Source organism: Plectropomus leopardus, chromosome 8, assembly GCF_008729295.1.
Source record: "Plectropomus leopardus isolate mb chromosome 8, YSFRI_Pleo_2.0, whole genome shotgun sequence".
Lineage (NCBI taxonomy): Eukaryota > Metazoa > Chordata > Actinopteri > Perciformes > Serranidae > Plectropomus > Plectropomus leopardus.
Genome location: NC_056470.1, coordinates 32,307,522 through 32,326,470, shown reverse-complemented (window position 1 = coordinate 32,326,470; position 18,949 = coordinate 32,307,522). Strand labels below are relative to the sequence as shown.

The 18,949-nt window shown below is 39.5% G+C and overlaps 1 protein-coding gene across 2 annotated transcripts in view; it reads right to left on the bottom strand.

The window, feature by feature from the left end:
• Window positions 1–808: 808 nt before the first annotated feature.
• Window positions 809–18,949, bottom strand: part of mical1 (microtubule associated monooxygenase, calponin and LIM domain containing 1) — a 31,521-nt gene continuing 13,380 nt past the window's right edge. For both annotated transcript variants that reach the window (XM_042491341.1, XM_042491343.1), the window contains 15 exons: window positions 18,226–18,352; window positions 16,592–16,670; window positions 16,231–16,378; window positions 14,287–14,477; window positions 13,129–13,235; window positions 12,784–12,840; window positions 12,333–12,570; window positions 9,608–9,675; window positions 7,349–8,120; window positions 7,133–7,251; window positions 6,363–6,476; window positions 4,533–4,626; window positions 3,353–3,446; window positions 2,979–3,052; window positions 809–2,146 (listed from right to left, as the gene is read on the bottom strand). In XM_042491341.1, coding sequence (XP_042347275.1) covers window positions 1,953–2,146; window positions 2,979–3,052; window positions 3,353–3,446; window positions 4,533–4,626; window positions 6,363–6,476; window positions 7,133–7,251; window positions 7,349–8,120; window positions 9,608–9,675; window positions 12,333–12,570; window positions 12,784–12,840; window positions 13,129–13,235; window positions 14,287–14,477; window positions 16,231–16,378; window positions 16,592–16,670; window positions 18,226–18,352 — 2,476 coding nt within the window. In that variant the 3' untranslated portion in view covers window positions 809–1,952. The remainder of the gene's footprint in view (window positions 2,147–2,978; window positions 3,053–3,352; window positions 3,447–4,532; window positions 4,627–6,362; window positions 6,477–7,132; window positions 7,252–7,348; window positions 8,121–9,607; window positions 9,676–12,332; window positions 12,571–12,783; window positions 12,841–13,128; window positions 13,236–14,286; window positions 14,478–16,230; window positions 16,379–16,591; window positions 16,671–18,225; window positions 18,353–18,949) is intronic.

Genomic DNA, 18,949 nt, shown 5'->3' with positions numbered 1-18,949 from the left:
ATATATCTCATCTGGCCTGGAAACGCCCTGGAGTCTCTCAGGAGGACCTGGAAAGCGTTGCTGGGGAGAGGGTTGTCTGGAGTATTTTGCTCTGCCTGCTGACCCCCGCAACCTGGTCCCCAGATGAACGTCAATGGAAAGATGGATCTCTTTGGACTGTGGGAGGAAAATAGCAACCCCTGATAAAACCCACGCTGGCACGCGGAGAACATGCAAACAGAAGAGCCCCAGCTGGTCGGTGGGTTGAAACCCTGAATCCTCTTTTGCTGTGAGGTGACAGTGATAACCACTGGATCATCACACTGTCCGAGTGATGATGATGATGAACTTACACATTGATTTATCTGTAGTAATAATCACATTTTTCATAAATAACAATAAAACACTAAAAAAACTATTTTTGCTAAAGGGGTTCTTTTACTTTTGATACTGTAAGTAAACGTTATTGACAATACTTCTTTACTTGGACTTAAATAACATTCTGAATGTTGAATGATGCTGATTTTTAGTTTTACATAAAGGATCTGAACTCTTCTTTCATCTATAAGTTGAGGAGTTTCTGTACTACTTAGTGTTACTGTCTTTAATTTACTGGCAATTTTAAGAGACAAGTGTGCACCCTAGAGGTTAGAAGTTAGAATAGCACCTGCTGTCAAAAACTTTTATATAACTACAGTAAACTGTACTGCACTTACATAAAGGGTCAAACGTTATGGCAACATTACAGAAATAAACAAAACACCTGAGAGGACTGGACGTGCTCCAGTAAAGAACTTAGTGTACGATCAAAAACACGAAACCTAAAACATCAAAGTGCGTGATCTTTATTTGATATACTGTGAAGTGCCGTCCAGGTGGCACAAAATGGCAGCAGAACAATGAATGTGTAAGGCTCCTTTTCACGAACAACAAACTGCTCTTTGTCTGGATTTCGGCTATTCCACCAGCACATGAATAGGAACACCTGCAAATGATTAAAGATGGCATTTATAAATAGATTAAACCAGTCCGTTTTTCATTTATCCCCGTGTGTTCGTATAATACACCACCGCTATGAAGAGCAGCCGACTGTTGAAGGCCATCGGTGAAAAACCCCCCAATTCTGATCCGAGAGGACTGAACAATCGACCCCTGAGATTAACTATCCAACGTGCCATCAAGAAAAGGACATGGTGAACAGCAGGAAGTGCTACAAAATCCATAAAATTCATGAAAAGTAAACTGGATAATAGAATTAAATCTAATAACGGATTTTAATAATTCTAATATTTTACCTTTTTTCTCCACCGTCATACTCCTAGAATTCAGTATACAAATATTAAACATAGAATTATGATATGTATATAGTATGTTGTTGTGTACTGTAGCACTTAGTCATGATTTCACAAGTAAAATAAACACCAAAGTATTTTCAAAAACACGATCCTGTGCTTTAGATCTATCTCTAAGGCTCCAGAGCTGCTGCAGGTTCCCCCGCCGCTGTCAATTTTATGCTGCTTCGTCTTTCACTTGAGTCACACGTTTCCAACCGACACCAAAACCAGGTCAAGTCCCAGGATGGGTTATGATTATTTGCTGTGAGGTTGTTGCAGCCGACATTAGGAGTCCTTTTTCATTTGTGGTCTATTGCTGTGACCCTGCTATCACTGCAGGCAGGGCTTAGCCGCAGAGTCATTGGACGTGTCGACTAAAAGCCTCAGATCCCCAGGCTTATGTCTCCCTCTAGGGGGCGGATTGCAACTGATACTCACTCAGCCTCTGGCCCATCAGCTTCCACTCGTCATCCTTGAGGGACCGCTTGTGGTGGGTTTGCCCTCCGCAACAATTCTGTAACATCTTTGGCTTTGCAAAAGTTAAGTCTAAAAGCAGCAAGTCTCACATGCGGTAGATGTGAGGGAATCGACCGCACTGTACGTACAGGGTCATGTTGAGTATGTGCGTGTGTGAACACCTTACGCCCAGTGAACCTGAGCTCCTGCCTTCGAGTGCCGTTTGGCCTCCATAATGCAGAAGGCCTCCTGCTCCTCGCTTATCTCCTTCAGCCTCTTCTCCTCCAGAAATGACACCAGGGAGTCTCTCATGTCCACAACGTCGATCATCTGCTGAAGGACACGGTCCTCTTCTTTCTGCTGCTCTGATGTCTTATCTGCCAGACAGACACATATGCACACTTTAACATTTAGAAACCTGTGAAAATTGGCCTGATTTCTTTTTTAAAAAACCTATGGGTTGAAGGCAAAAAGCAATTTAAGAAGAAATCACCCAAAATTTTACCCTAAACCCTAAAAGAGCCATCAGCATGTTACTGTCTTTTTTCAACAAAAACCAAGACTGTTTGAATTTGCTGCGAAGAGGTCCAAACTTAAAATTGGTGATAGTTTAACTTAGCGAATTGCTGCTGGAGAATACCAATCAGAAAACAGATTCCTGTGACTCCTGTGACATGTTGACGTATGTTGACACCATGAACACACCTCACAAGCTGCATTTGGCTGCTGCTTGGTGTGTTTTCAGCGTAACTCAGAGAGCTGAGCCTCATATTAGATTCAGCTGAACTTTAGAGAGCATGTTTGCAGAGGAATGTACATTTTGTCTTTCTTGCATTGAAACTGCTTGAGAGAGATGTGTTTGCTCACCCTTTTGTGGCCTCAGTTTTTGCCCAAGGAGGGTTCACACTTGTTCTAATGAAATTTCCATAAAGTGTGTGAGTGTCTTATATTTGGGCTGATGTGTTATGTTACAAAATGCACAGTTTGTTTGCAGGACTGGGTGAACAGGGCCAAGTTTCAAAAACACTGATGTTCTCATCAGAGGAGGAATCAGGCTATAATTGTCTCTATAGCCTCGGCTAAACACAACTGGGGCTGGTTTTTGAGTTGGTTCGTTCTTCTCTAACTGCCTCAGAATCAATAAGGCCTATTCAACAAGCTTCAACAACAAATGTGCTCATATGTGTGTGTGCACACTAAAATACACACCATTCATCTCCATGTATTTCCTGAGCTCCAACTCCAGCATACTCTGCTTGTCTTCGAGCTCCAGCTGTCGGGACCTGAGAGAAAAACAAACATCAGCTGAGTCATGTCGACATTACACATCCTGTTGTAGCTGCAGGTCATCATGAGGCCACACCACAAACTATGAAGTGACTACGAAGACGACTGGTTGCTGCAAAGGTGAGAACAAACAAAAACTGCAGTGTTTTGATGTGGACGTCTGCTGTTTTGTGGCCACACAGCAGCCACATAACAGCTTCCATTCTGCTTTGCACAAAAGCTGCGTTGTATTCCCGCTGTGACCACACAGGCTGCTTCTGTGCGTTGCTTTATGAATTCACAAGGTGTTCACTCACGCCACCATGAGGTCAGACTCCTCAGACACCAACGCGTTCTTCTCGTGCACGAGTTGGATCCAGTGTTCGATCATTTCAGGGGAGCCGCTGCTGCCTGGAGGTGAAGAAATACACTGTTTGGGTTTCTGTGCATGATGTTTGTTTAGAAAGTTGAAACAAAAAAAGAGTAAGACAGGTTTTTATGATAATTCTAGATAAAGCGGTGTGCTGTGTGCGACAAAACATCCATAAGTAAATGAGCTTGTCGACAGAGAAATAGCCCTCAGGCTAATATGCTTCTCTCTCAATCTGGAGGCAGTTACATGTGAATTCAGCTCAAATTTAAACATTCTAACCCATCAATATACAAATACATGTACTTTTAGTACAGTATGTCTAGTGCTCACTATATTTCTTATTTTAAATGCCTGGTATTTATAATAAGTATATTTAACTTTTGCAGAGCAGAAACTTTCTTGTTTGTTTTTTTGCTTAAATAAAAAACAACAAAAAAATAAGCAGCTCATTTGCATTTTTTTCTCCACTTTCAATTACCAGAAGAAGACAAATGAATTTACTGAAAACTACAAATTCAACATCTTCTTCCAGCAACAGTATATAACAATGTTTGATTGCATATGGGCTTAAAACTATAGAATGAATTATACTGTATTTTGGGGGCCAATGCTGATACTCATATTGGGGTGTAAAAAAAAATCTAATATTGATATACGTATTAGCTGACAGTACATATGTGCTATTGCAATGGTGCAATGGTATATTACACAGTTTAACAGTACACTTTAGCTTAAAAAATGGCATGAGTGCACTGAAATCATACACTTAATAGGGAATTCAAAAATTATAAAGCACTCTAAGCATCTTTTTCTGCATTATTTTCTGTTGAAAATAAACTTAAAATAAGATAATTTCCTTTTTTTTGGTTGTATTTCAGCAGGATAGTGAAAGCAGCAGAATGGCAGGACTGAGACCAGTTTAATGTATATTTATTTATGACAAATAATGTCTTTATTGTGATATTCAACAGGTTTATCACACATTTTTGCCACATAGTGCAGCCCTAGTGAAAAACAATTTAAACTGTTGTGCTCTTAAAAAAAGTTGAAAAAAATAAATAAATAAAAATAAAGAGCCTTTAGTATATCAGGAATGAAAAAACAGATGAACATTTGAATCTTACCAGCCTCTCCTCGCAGACTTTGCTCCAACATGACACCCTTATCCTCCAACTCCTTGAAGGTCACCTCGATCTCCTCCAGTCTCCTCTGGATGGACTGTGAACCACACAGACCAAAAATAGTTAGAAAGCTGCTTAAGAATTTATTTTTTAATACATTAAAATGTATATTATGCAGGAATTGCTGCTTACTGAAAGTGAAAGCCAGCCTCTGATAACTTTGAATTTATACTTTTAAAGTTAAAGGATTAAACGGGACCCATGTTTATGACGGTATTGGTATTGTGACCATATTATCCACAATAACCATTCAGTGTATTTAATCAATGACCCACGATGAGCGGATTTTAATGTTTGCACAAAGAATTTATGGAAACGATGTATGTTATCCATTTTATATCCATTTTTACTCTCTCACAGCTGTACCAGAGCTTATAAAGTTACTGCTAATGCTAACTAATAGTTTTCCCATTGCTGTTGCATCACACTAAAGCATTCAATTGGTGTGATAAAGGGTGACTTATACTGAGAAGAACTATTTATTCAGAGCAATTATTCATAAAAAATGTGTCTATAAAATAAGATGTGGTCATTATCAGTGTTTCTCATGGAGGCCCTAAGTGGCTCGTTTGCAGAAACAGACAAAGCGTGGACTCTGCAGCTCAGCATTACCCTGCTGTATGGGGGGTGATATTAAATAGGTATATTAAAAGGTGTTTTAGCCACTTTAAAAAAACGCCTACCTACAAAATACAATAGAAGTATAATAAATATAAGTTTTGTTTCAGTTGGATTGCATAACAGTCACTAACAGCACTTTCTGGCCCACAGCTCACCAGCAGCAGCTGAGAAATGTTGTGCCAAAGGAAAAGGCTGTGTGACGGCGAGGTAAAGTGGTGAAAATACTCTAAATAGAGCGTCCACTTGGACTGATATTGATTTTTTAGGTAGGTATTTTTTAAAGTGGCTAAAATACTTTTTGATATCAACCCCTGTTTTGATAATCTTATATAATAAAAACTCATTTTTAAAACAAATTTCCACTCATTTTTCTTTTACTAACTCCTTGCAATTCATGTGACCTTTCTTTTGAAGTTGGTCATCAAATTTTTCCCAATGTTTTTCAAAGGCGTCTGAGCGCAGCACAAGAAAACTGATGTCTAACCAGGTTTTAAAGGGATACAGGGAAAATATTAATTACATATTTAAAAATGTGAACATAGAGTGCAGAGCAGAGCTGCAGAGCTGTTGTCTGACTTCCCATTAAGAGACGCTGTGAACATTTACCCACAAGCAGCAGCACGACTTCACTGATTATTTCAGAAGCTAAAAGTTAAGTTCTGTTTCCTTTGTCCAGTTTATATAATTTTTAGTTTTACTGCTTAAATGTTCCACAATATCTGCAGCAGTGACATCTTTGCTCTTACTGCAGCACTCTCAGTTAAAAACCACTCGCTTCTCCAATTCACCACACCCAGCATGTAAATCACGGTGGGCCAGTTGCAGGTGTCCTGGCTTTAATGGGAAGATGGTAGATGACACTGTGATTGAATTCATGTTACACCCAAAACATATGATTATTTAAGGGAGTAAGTGCAACCTCTCTGGTCCTTGCACCTTATTCTACAACCAGATTTTGCACTGTTGAACAAAAAAAAGTGGTTGGACAAGCCCCAAATGCACCTGCACCATGCACTTTAGACAGAAGGCTGTGGATCTTTTAAAAAGGGCCCAATAATCAATCAACCTTGAATCAAACGAAATTGCTGCACTGACAAGCCAGTGACCAATAAAATATATATGAGTTATTGTATTACTCTGAGAAACACTGACCTGGGCTTTACGCAATCGCTGCAATTCGCTCATCTTGGCTCTTCGCTCCAGCGTCCTCATCTTCATCAGCTCCATCTTCTCTGCCTCAACAGGGTCTGATGGCACCGTCTGAAACTAAGGCAAGTGTCAGTGTCAGTATTCTGAGACCACCGCTGGTTAAAATCATGATTTCCACAGCTTAAGGCAGGTTAGATTTAATTTTTTTTTAAAGACTTTTTAATGCCACTCAAGATGAAATTTAAGACCTTTTTTCAATAAAAAAAACTGACTATTTTAAGTCAAAATTGATGCAAGAGGCATCCGGTAAATTATACAAAAAGAAGACTTATACAAAAAATAATGTCTTATATTTAGATATTTAGATGATTTAACCCTTTGAAACTGTAGCAAATTGGATTGATTTCTTAAAAAACAAGTTTTCCCTATTTCTTTTTATAATTTTATAATAATTCTCCCTCCTTTTTAAAAATAATTTATGGTTATTTTCTTGTCACCTTTTACTAATTTCCTCCAATTTCTGCAACATTTTTGGCCAAGTTGGCCATTGCCTGTTTTTGAAATAAATCAAAACAGTTTGCTTAGTTTAAAAGGGTTAAATAGCTTGTTAAAGGTTTTGGGACGCAGCTTAAGAAAAGTGATGTTGATCCAGGTTTTAAAGGTTTTAAATCAATGTCTTTTAAGACTTTTTACGGATCTGAGGAAAGCCTGGTACAAATTTAGCAGCTTGATATCATTTATACTAAAAACATCAGTTTAACTCCTCTCCTTACTTTTTCATTAAACAAGTCAACATCATCTCGCTCAAACATCTCATCATCATCGTCATCGTCGTCGTCATCTCCATCGACACCCTCCTCTGAGGTGCTGTGAGCGTGTCTGAATGTCGTCTCTGTGGTAAGAAAAGCAAAGAAAGATGTTGCAATATAATGTTTCTTTTTTTGCAACCTTTTCTCCAAAGATCACACAGGAGATGAGTCCTTACTCACCCACTCTCCCTGGATGATTAATGAGGACACTGAGCCGAGTGTCCCTGCTGATCCTCGGCGAAGACAGATTCCAGGGAGAAAACTTGGACCGCACCCTGGTCTGCCCGCTCGGCATCTCTTTCCTCCTGAAGCAGCGTCTGTTTCTGTTCTCGCGGATGTGACTGGCGGTGCTCCCGCTCCAGTAGCCCTCCTCTTCCTGCCCATCCAGGCCCTCTGGCTTAGGAGGACTTGGACCTCCTGCAGTTGCAGATGAAGAGGAGCAGGAGGAGGATCCACCAGGGGTTTCTGAGTCTGAGTCCGCGCTGAGGCTCTGAAGATTCACTAGTTGGCTTTTCTCCTCGTCGGTCAGCTGCAGCTTTCGGAGTGATTGCTTTGGACGAGAATCGGGTGCTGTCTTAGAGATCTCTTTTGTGCGGGCCGGAGAGGATTGTTTTTCTGGAGTGGAGGGGTTAAAAAGGTGGACTGTGCGAGGTTTTGGTACTGGAGGAGAGGGCTGAGGGCTCGGGGTGGTCTGCTGAGAGAGGCGGGGCTTGGGGACAGGATAAGGTACCGTCTCCTCCTCAGCTTTAGATGTGGGAGTTTTTGATGGATGCGGTTCTGGGGACTCTTTATCGGATTCAAGTATATGTCGGTCCTGTCCTTCAGGCTTATGTGACTGTGAGGCAGCAGAGTCCAGAGTTTGCTCGTACTCCTCATCTGATGGAGATGGCGTGTAATCATCACTGGAAAGCCTGTTCTCCTCATTTGTCCCTTTGTGAGTTCCTTCGCCATCCTGAACACAGAGACGGCATAAAAAAAACAAAAAAACAGAATTACCGCCATACCTCCGCGCACAAGTCAAGTTGCACTCACAATTTACATCCATGTCTGTGAAAACATACACGCTTCACACACATCATGACCCCGGCAGCACAAAAGATCTATGTAATCAGCATAGTTTCAAAGTGGACTCTCGTGAATCAGTCATTATTCAACCTCATCCTATTGTGCAACGCCTTCACTTTTTTCCTTTGTGTTAATGGACCAGTCATATAATGTTATACTGCAATGTTACAGTTTGTACGCTTGTTTGAGAATTAAAAAAAAACATCACCATTGCGTTTATATTTCTCTTTAGTTTTTTAATTATCCTTTGTTCTTATCAGTTTATTACTGTGTGTTTTATTGTTATTTTATGCGTAAGCACTTTGTAACATTTTAATAAGTGCTATACAAATAATGACCTTTGACCGCTAAAATCTAATCAGTTCATTCTTGAGTCCGTTTGTGCCAAATTTGGGGAAATTTCCTTGAGGCGTCCGTGTGATATCATGTTCACAAGAATGACTCGGATGCAAGGTCACATTGGCTTTGACCTTTGACTACCAAAATCAAATAATTTCATCATTGAGCCAACGTGAATGTTTGTGCCAAATTTAAAGAAACTCCCTCAAGACCATCTTCAGATATTGTGTTCACCACAAAGAGGCAAATGAAAAGTCACTGTGACCTTTAATACCAAATTCTAATCAGCTCATTGTTAATTCTAAGTGAATGTTTGTATCAAATTTTGATATCACTTTCACAAGAATGAGACGAATGTAAGGTCACAATGACCTTGACCTTTGACTACTACAATCTACTCAGTTCATTATTTAGTCCACTCAAACTGTTGTGTGAAATTTGTAATGTTCTGATATCTCTTTCACAAGAATGAGATGATATAAGGTCACTGTGACCTTGACCTTTCATCACCAAAATAAGTGCATCCTTGAGTCCACCTGTTTGTGCCAAATAAAAAAAATCCCTCAAGGTTTTCTTGATATATTGCTTTCAGAAAGAATGAGACTGACAAGGTCACGGTGACCTTTGACCTATAAACCACCAAAATCATCACTTCATCCTTGAGACCAAGTTGATGTTTGTGCTAAATCTGAATAAAATGCCTTGAGATATTGCGTTCACGAGAATGGGCAGACGTACGTACATACAACCCGTTGTTATTGCTGGCAAAGAGGAATAAAAATAAAAAAAGGGGAAACAAAAAGCACAAATCTCTGTTTAATTAGTCTGCATATGCTTTGACACAAACATCCTCATTAGTCGTACGTTACTGCTGCGAGCTCTACAGGCTGACGACATCAGACCAGACACCAGAAGGATGATACATCATGCAACAGAAGATTGTGTAACACGGGAAATACGAGCACACAGATTCAACACGGAGTCTGGAGCAGCGAGCAACACAACGGCGTACATCTGCTCTGTTCAGTGACCCACCTTACAAGATGTTTCAGCCTCGTTTTCCAGCTCCAGTTCTTCAGAGTGCAGCTCACAGTAAAATCTCCCTGAGGGCACATCACAGACACAAACAATGAGCTGGAGTTGAAAAGTCAGAGGCAAGTGAATGTTGACGTGCTACAGAAGAAAAAGCCTGCTGTTGTCATAAATCATTAATGTCCTCTCAAAACCCTTAAAAAAGGGTTGCGGTGCAAATTATTAATTACACAAATAATTTAATAAGTGGTGCTTCACTTATTGCAGAAAATCCAAACTGCGAACAGTAGCAAATATCCAGGTTTTGAGAGAACACATTATACCACAGGTGCGAGAGCTGTTGAAATCAGAAGTGCTTTACACTCGGCGACAGAGCATTAAGTGCTTAAATCGAGGATTAAGGAAACAAGAGTCTGTTAAAAGGGATAATAAAAGACCAGATATTATACCAAACATGGACAGATACTTGGCAAACTCAGAATTACAATAATATTTTGAATGGGTTTTTGTCAAAGATGCTGTACAACAAAAAATAACACTCTGCCAAAGGTATGAAACACATCCTTTCTCCTGTGGGAATGGTCGTCTTTCACCCACATCCCCAAACATTTTGTGGATAGATGAAAACAGCAGCACTATATATGATACAACTTTAATATTAGATTTTTTTTTGCTTCTCATTTTTAGCTGCTAGCCTAATATCTGACATCAAGTATAAGATCATTTCAATTTTTGGCAGATCTCACGATTGTTTGTTTGTTTTTTAAGATCCCCATTAGCTTCTGTACTGACTCTTTGAAACTCCAGCAAATTGGTTTGATTTCTTTAAAAAAAAAACATGGGGAGAAGGCAACGAGCAGCTTAACAGGACTTGGCCCCAATATTGATGAGAAAAAAAATCTGTAAAAGGTTACAAGAACATTACCTGGAAAAAACGCACAAAAAAGTAAAAAACAATAAAAAATAATTAAATAAATGTATCCTGCATAATCAAATATAATAAGTTACTTTACTAAAGTAATTAAAATAGTTACAGGATAGAGTAATCTACTGCATTTCGAAAGTAACCCTTCTAACACTGAAGGTGGAATTGGGGAGCCACATGTCATAAAATATAACAACTGCATAATGAACACACTGTTGTCACAGCGCAGGAAAGCAGCTTCGTTCGGCTTGTTTTCTGTCACCACTGTAACATTAGCATTAAAGCATGGTGGAATCAGCAAGCCAGCAAACTTGGACAGAGGAAAGAAAGACCCCAACTGATCAATTTGTCTGAGGAACAGTCACCTCTATGACACGAAAGCCTTAAAAATAAGTAATGTTATTGAATATTACCCCATTACATTATTTGAATGGGTAGGGGCCACCATTATGAGGACTAAGTGAAAAGAAGAGGTCAGAACCAGTTTAACCATCTTAGTAAAGAAACCGATAATCAGTTTGGCTTTAGGATGTTTTTTTTTTTTAACGATGTATGTACAATGCACGGAGGGAATCATGATCAATAGTGGAGAGGCACACAACACCAGGGGATTTTAAGAATGGCAAAAAAAGCCCAAGTGAACAACCCTGCCACCTGTGCCTATAAACTATAAATATTCCCAAAAAAGAAAGAGAGAAATAAACAAATAAAATAAACATCAGAACAAAAGTGTGGGCACGTGGTCATGAGATAAATCCTAATTCAGGGGGCCACAGACAATTTCTTAAGATATGTCAAAAAAAACTATGATTTAAAAAACTATGGTTATATAAAGGACTTGGCTTGGATAGTGGCCGATGGCTGCGGAGCCTCCATAAGTCACATAACGTACATCACTGACGGGAGCGGAGGAGGGGAGGGGTGTGTGATCAGTGAGAGCAGGTACCTTCTGCTGTCAGAGTGTGTCTAAGTGTACTGTTCTTTGTTTTTTACTTTAATTTTGAGCCAGATATAAACAGCAGGGCAAAGTACTTGACTGAGTAAATGCTGACAGTTCCTGCTGCAAATTAAAAACCCTCTCGGGTTCAGCCATATACAAGGTTTTGACCACAGACTATCTAAAGATGGACAGCTCCCCAAAAAGTGAAGCCAAATCCTCTCAGTTGCCCCCTGGTGGCTGACAGACGGTTTCTGTCATTTCAGGTAGCTCCTCATGCTGATGTACGCCCAAAAGCTCATTTTTCTGGTTTTAAATAAGAATACAATTTTAAAAAACACAAACAAACAACAACAGCAAAGAACAAAAAAAACAACAAGAACTGGGTAAGCAGAAAAGAAGAAACACGACATTGGTGGTAACACATACCAGCAAAAAAACAAAGACACATACAATATCACTGAAACTGCTGGTTATTGACATATGACACACTGATACAGTTAGCCTGTTAGACCATTAACCATTCAGTTCATTTTATAATCAGATTAATGACTGATGTTTTCAGAAAGGGTTTCTCTCTATTCGACATGGTAAATCTTACTTTCTCCAAGTGTACAACACTTGCTTATTCCTTCAGCTGCGTATCAAATGTCGGGAGCTTCTCAGATTTCCAAAATTGCAGCAGCATTATTCTTATGAGCTGTCTGATCTGAACTTCATATTTATTCACTCTGCTGACTCAACCATCCCAAACAGTGCGGTTAGAAGAGCGGGGGGAAACTCTGTCTTAAAAGCCTTGGAAAAAAGTCAAATACATGACTCCCAAAAAACCTTTCTTGTTAATATACTGAAAGTAGGCTCCTCACCTGTAGCCTGGTCGAAGGTGTATCCTCCCAGTCTGAGCGTGATGCTGCACTGATGGCAGGTGAAGCAGCTCCGGTGGAAGAACTTGCCCTCAGCACTGATGCGCTCCAGCACGTAGACCCTCTGACCACAGAAGTAACACTCCTCACTGTTGGTCATTGATGGACTAGTAGCAGGCTCGGGTTCAGGAGCGGGGTCAGGTGTGGGACTGAGCTCAGGGGACACAAGAAGCACCACCGTCTGAAGAAAAAAGGCAGATTCAGTTAACCAACACTGAAAAAAGAAGAAGAGAGGAATAAGTATTGAGGGTCAACTGATATTGGTTTTCAGGGCTGACACCGATTATTAGTACTTAATGAGATCAATGACCAATATTTGGAACTGATATACATTTACAATAAAAAGGCCGGCCAATGATCGGGCAACCCATAATAAGTATAGAAACACACTCACACTGTCCTCATCCTCCATCCTTGTCTCTTTTACTCTTTTCTCAGCTGCCAGCTTTTCCTGCAGAGAAAATAAGAAAAAGTATTAACTACCACACGACCGATTATGTGAACATTTAAATGAGCATTCACACCATTTTAATGACTGATTAGAAACCACTTCTCCTGAAAATAACATCTACCAAATTGCCCCTTAAATAACAGAAGTGAGTCACAGGCAGCACACAGGAACGCAGACTGGAGGCCCAGACGTGAACTCCAGCCAACGGGCCAGTGTGTTTGAAAATATCTTTATCAAACATTTCTCAGTGCTGTGTAAACAGTGAACTCGCTGTCACAGTGGGCGGACCTTGCGTCTTTGCAGAGAGTTGTGCTTCAGCTTGTTCAGGAAAAAGACAGCTGACTGTGTCTGGGAGAGAGTCAGAGGCTTGGACGACGGCAGGAAGGCTGCAGGGTCTGGGAATGAAAGAAAGAAAAATGTCACACACACCAAATTCAGCTTATCTTCCCATTACACTAGTCTGCAAACCTACACCTGAGCGGTATTGTTGGCCTACTTGCAGCTCTGCATACAGCTGCTTTAAATATTCTGATTGAGCCTTTTTTTGTGCCTTTTTTTAAAAAAATATCTTCAAGGTACATCCTTTTATGTAGAATACTCTGTCAGAAATATAAATCATCCCTCTTGCTTGTATTTTCTGTGGTGCTTCAGCAGCAGCAGCAGAATTTAACTTGTCAATCCACACAGAAACTCCTCAGCTCCAGCTCTGCTCTACCACTCCCACCCTTTCATCATTCAGATAAGGTTACCGGAGAATGACAGCTCCCTCCTGCCTGCACATCAGTCAGCGGATCCCAAGCCCGAGCAGCACAGCATCGCAGACACACAGAGCGTTTATCACACCCACTTCAGCTCATTCACTGCCTCAAAGCTCACATTTTACGCAAACTCCTCAGGCTGTGAAGGCTGTAAAAATACCTCTGCTACAGAGAAAATCCCCTGGTGCAGGAATAGTAGATCCCCTTCAAGAGACGCTAGTCCCATCAGCTCCTGATAAGCCAGGTCTGCACGGTGACTGTTTGCTCTGTCTGCTCCTGCTGGGCTGGCTCAGTGCAGAGAGGAGCAGCACAACCAGTAGAGGCTGGGCTCTGAGCTCTGAGCACAGCACTAGCCACTTAAGGCAAAATGAATTCTGGGTAACGTGCTCTTAAAGAGACAGCAGCGATTTGATCGCTTCTCACCAGCATACACATTTCAGTGGGAAGGCACCTGACCCTTTTAAGGTGATGCTAATGCTGTGCAGTGTCTAAGCAACCAAGTTACGTAAGATTGATGCTGCTGTCACCAGAAGCTATCTTCAGAAATATATCAGAGCATTAAAAAAACCATATTAATAATGAAAACATCATCTGTGGTAAATTGCAAAGTGCTTTTTTGGCTTTTCAATTACACCTCAGTTGACATTGTCTTTATCCTTGAAAATACTCTTTAAGCTAAAACTTTTACCTTTTGCTGGCACAGTGAAGGCACTTTGGACCTGCGTGAGGTAAAGGACCATGGACAACTTGTCTATCTGACCGCTGTTGGCGAAGTCAGTGGCAGACATGACAGGCGGGATGCCCAGCTCCTTCTCCAAGACGCTGAAGGCCAGTTGGTTGTTGTGAACAGCATTTGACACGTCCAGGGAGGACATGTCACTGTGGACAAATTAGAAAACCTGGAATTACTTTACAGTATTAATTATAGCTTTTTTTTCCCACAACAATGAGTAACTTTATATGTATTGTTTTACAGGGACAGTGAACCCTAAAATCAAAAATACATATTTTTCTTACTTATGGTGCTATTTTCGATCTAGATTGTTTTGGTGTTAGTAGCTGAGTGTTGGAGATATTGGCGGTAAAGATTTCTACCTTCTCTCAAATATATTGGAACTAGATTCATTCATTCATTCAAACCTTTTTTTTAAGTGATAAACTGAGGAAGACGCTCATTTTCAGTGATGCCGAGCATGAACAAAGAAACAACCAACAAGCAAACAAATAACAGTTAAAACAGAGATAAAATCAAACAAAACAGCAAACAATAATAGCAATGTAAATAATTAACAGACCTACCACACTCACTGACAAGCCAACCACACAGGATGACAAGCAACCGCTATGTTGATATTTTTTCTATTTTTCATGGGAGCGCCGCATATATTCACTATGCTCCAAATGCCAGAAGCGTGATGAGGTGCTGAGCATCTATTATATGCATTATTTACATTTTTTGTGGAATTAAAATTGGTGCACATCACACAGCACAGCATACCTTCACCATATTCTTTGTCTGTTTTTAACACCAAAGTGGGAAAGAGACACAATAATATCAAAATTAATTACAAGTATATGTTGCATGTATGTTTTAAATATTAAAAAAATAAAATAAAATAAAAAAACCTATGCTGCATTTCTAATGTTTTTTTTCTGGTCACACAGTTGAAAAATATTCACCTTTTGGTAAAATGCTGCAGCTGCTCACCATTGTCACTTTTGGAGAGAAATTATTTCTGAAATGTTCTGAACCCACACAGACTGGCAGGTCTCTCCCTGTGTTCCTCAGCCCTTCATCCAGAGCTCCCAGTCCTCTACCTTGTGCTGACATTTTTACTCCCACAGATCATTTTTACTCCCACCATCATGGCAACCAGACGCCACCAAAGCATCTTAAGCCGAAACAACACTGCGGCCCCAGCTCATTTCCCTCCTGTGTTCTCGTTTGGACAATAAACAAATATTTCATTTGTTTTTAGACTGTGTCATCTTTGTCATTTTAAGGACAACAATATAATAACCTCACACAATCAAGCTTATTTATAAATCACTAAAATCTGAAAAAGTTAAGTAATTTACAAAAATGAAATAAAAATATGACAAGATATAAACATTAACGGCGTGTTCCTCAGCTGAGCTGTGACGTTAGTTAGATCAGTGGTGCTAGATGAGCTAGCCGTAGATGCACGCTTCCTTTTGAGTGTTAATACGGTTAGTGGGTGTGGTTCAGTAGAAATAGTTCCTACATGAAATTGTTCAGACTAAAGTCTGTGGATATCTTGAGGAATTGGGTCATGATTTCTAGAAAGAGACACTGCTGTTGAGTTTTTATGTATTTTTTTGGTGCTTCGATCACTACAAGTAGAGTGTCATCTAGTCCCAATATATTGGAGAGAAGGCAAACATCTCTACGGTCAATATCTCCAAAACTAAAAACAATCTAGAACCATTAATAGCACTAAAATTAAGAAGAAAATTATGTATTTTAATTTGGCAGTGTTAAATTCAAACACCTGATGGAAATTTTCATTAAAAAAAACACAGTGTCAAATTAACACAATTGAAAATATGCATAAATGAACAACATCTGTCAATCACATGGCAACCATCTAACGTCAGGGGAGCAACTTACATGAGCTGAGGTCTGAAGTGGTGGATCAGAGCACACAGAGCGAGTCCGGACCTCCAGGACTGGGTGAAATCTTTCACGTTCACATTCTCATAACCTGCCGTGTGTTTCTGGCACCATTTCAACAACTCCTCAAAACCACTGACTGAATCTGAGGACAAACAAAGACAATTCATCAGACAATGCTGAACAGCCACAGTGGTGTGGTTTCACAGTTAGACAAACATCCCTCTGTGATGTGTAAATATAGTGTGTGTTTTTTTAAAATTATGTGTCAGTGTTGACCACAAAGGGCTTCCTCCTTCACCGCTGAATATAACCTTCACACAGACAGTAAGTGGCTGCACGATGAAAAGCCGCTGACCTTGACGCATGGAAGAAAACCTGTTCTTCAGTTTCTTGCTTGATGGATTAAATTTATCGACATCAAGCAGGTGCTGCACCTAAATAATGCAGGAAGATTAGTCAATGCATTCAGAGATCACAAAAACAAAACAAAACAAAACAAAGGAACATAACAAAAAAAAAACCAAATTTGGCTCTGAAGAAGACTTTGGTATTTTCTAACTTGAAACCTATTTTCTCACTGTTTTGTGTCTCAGTGACTAATGGAGAATTGCGCATCGTCAGTTGTCCATTAAATTGCTTGTTTTTTTCCACTGACAGACTCAGACTGTTATTATAAGTTTTTGACCAGATTATGGAAAAGCTCCTACAGAGGATAAGAATATTTTTTGTTTGTTAATTAGTGTGTGTAAACAAATCTTGCAAAACAAGAAGTGTCGTTTTGGAATCACACAGACTCTGTCACATAAAAATTCAGCGATGACACTGAACATTTTTTAGATAACAGTAAGCTTTCCGCCCGGCACTCCTCTCTGCAACTCTCTTAATATTTCCACCATTGTTTTTCCTGCAACAAGTCAGCTCTCGAGAGGTTTCAAAACAAGACTTTCCTCTTAAGCGAGCGGAAAGGTGAGAAATACCATGACTGTATTAATAACAGATGTAGCTAAAGCGACATCACCCACTGGTTTGTGGATTGCCATTTTGAAGCCTTGAGTTTTGTGTTTTGGCAATAGCAATCTTGTTTTTTGGGGGCCAGAAGTGACCATAATTGGACGAGAGGGTGAAGCTGAGGAGAGTGAGGGGTGGATCTGACTCACAGGCTGCAGCAACACCTCGCAGAAAAGCCTGTCATCAAGCAGCTTTCCCTTAAATATGTGTAGCTTTTTAGGCCTTAATAAAATGCAAATGGGTGATTCATACAACCTCCCTCCCCCCATGCAGTTCTCATGAATGTTGAAATTAGCTAAAGGGACCAAAACAGTTTTTTGTATCAGGCTATAAACATGTTTATTTCTGATCTAAAGTTCTGCATTTTAACATGGGGGTCTATGTGGATTTACTCGCACTTAGAACCAGCCTCAAGTGGCCAATCCATGAAGTGCAGTTTTCTGCACCTACACAATGGCTTCATTTTTTTAGACCCATTGGTTGGCGCTTGGGAAAAAAAATGTATTTCACCGTAGGGTTTTTCCCCTAATGTTGTCAGACACTTCTAATAATAATCTGAGCCTGTCAGCAGCAAAAAACACTTTTAGTGAACATGTGTTGAAATGCTGAAAAATGACTGTCGCTACAAGTAACTTTTACACAAAAACATGGTAAAATAGTGTCCAGGCTGAAAAAAGAAAAAAAGTTACCCCTTAATGCAAAAGCTTTTTTTTTCTTATTTACTGTAAGGTAACAAATACCTAACAATTATTATACTTTGTGTCTAACCTGAGAAATTATTAATCTAAGCAGTTTTACTTTACTGATAACAAATATATAACACACCTTATAGTAAAGAAAACAGCTAAATGTAGACACCGCTTTACTTTAATGAGACTCCCTCTACTCGACTGTAATCTGCAACCTTGAATAACCTTCGTGAAGATTAAAGTTAATGTGATTCAAATCTCTGTTGAGTAAATAAAGGCTAACAGTCCTGACCTGGTTGGGCTGGATGGCGGAGAGGTTGACTCTTGTGTACCGCGTTTTGGGGTCGATGCTGTAACCAGCGTAGTTTTTGCTGGTGTTTTCTGGCGTTGTCTGGGACAGGACCTGGTAGATACTCTCTCTGCACATTTGGGAAGAAAACGGAGTCATTCAGAGACAAGAATAGGCCCCAAAATCAATGACAGATGGAATCACAGATACACCGAAATGAGACAGAAAAAGGAAACTAACAATAATAAAGAAAGAATGTGATGAGTTTAGAGGGGATAATCAATCAATCAATCAATCCTTTATTCCAGACTCGGGGTCCATATGAACAAAATAAAACAACACATACAATAAATAAAATAAAATCATGTCATAATAAATAAATAAAGATAATAATAACAATAATAATAATCATCTTTATTTGTATAGCATCTTTCATATATAAAATGCAGCTCACATTACTTTACACTGAGAGTGCTAAAAACAATATATAGAAATATATACAAATCTAAAAATAAATTAAATAATGTGAAAAGCTAAAAAAATAAAATTAAATCATTATACAGCACATATATACAGGATACCATAACTCTGGAAATGAGTTGTAGACAGGCCAGAGGTGCAAAAAAAAGAAATAGAAATATAAAAGAATTATTAAAAACAAAAGTAAAACCAGTAAAAGTTCATCAAGAGCATAAGAAATAGCAACCATAATATGCGCTGAAAATAA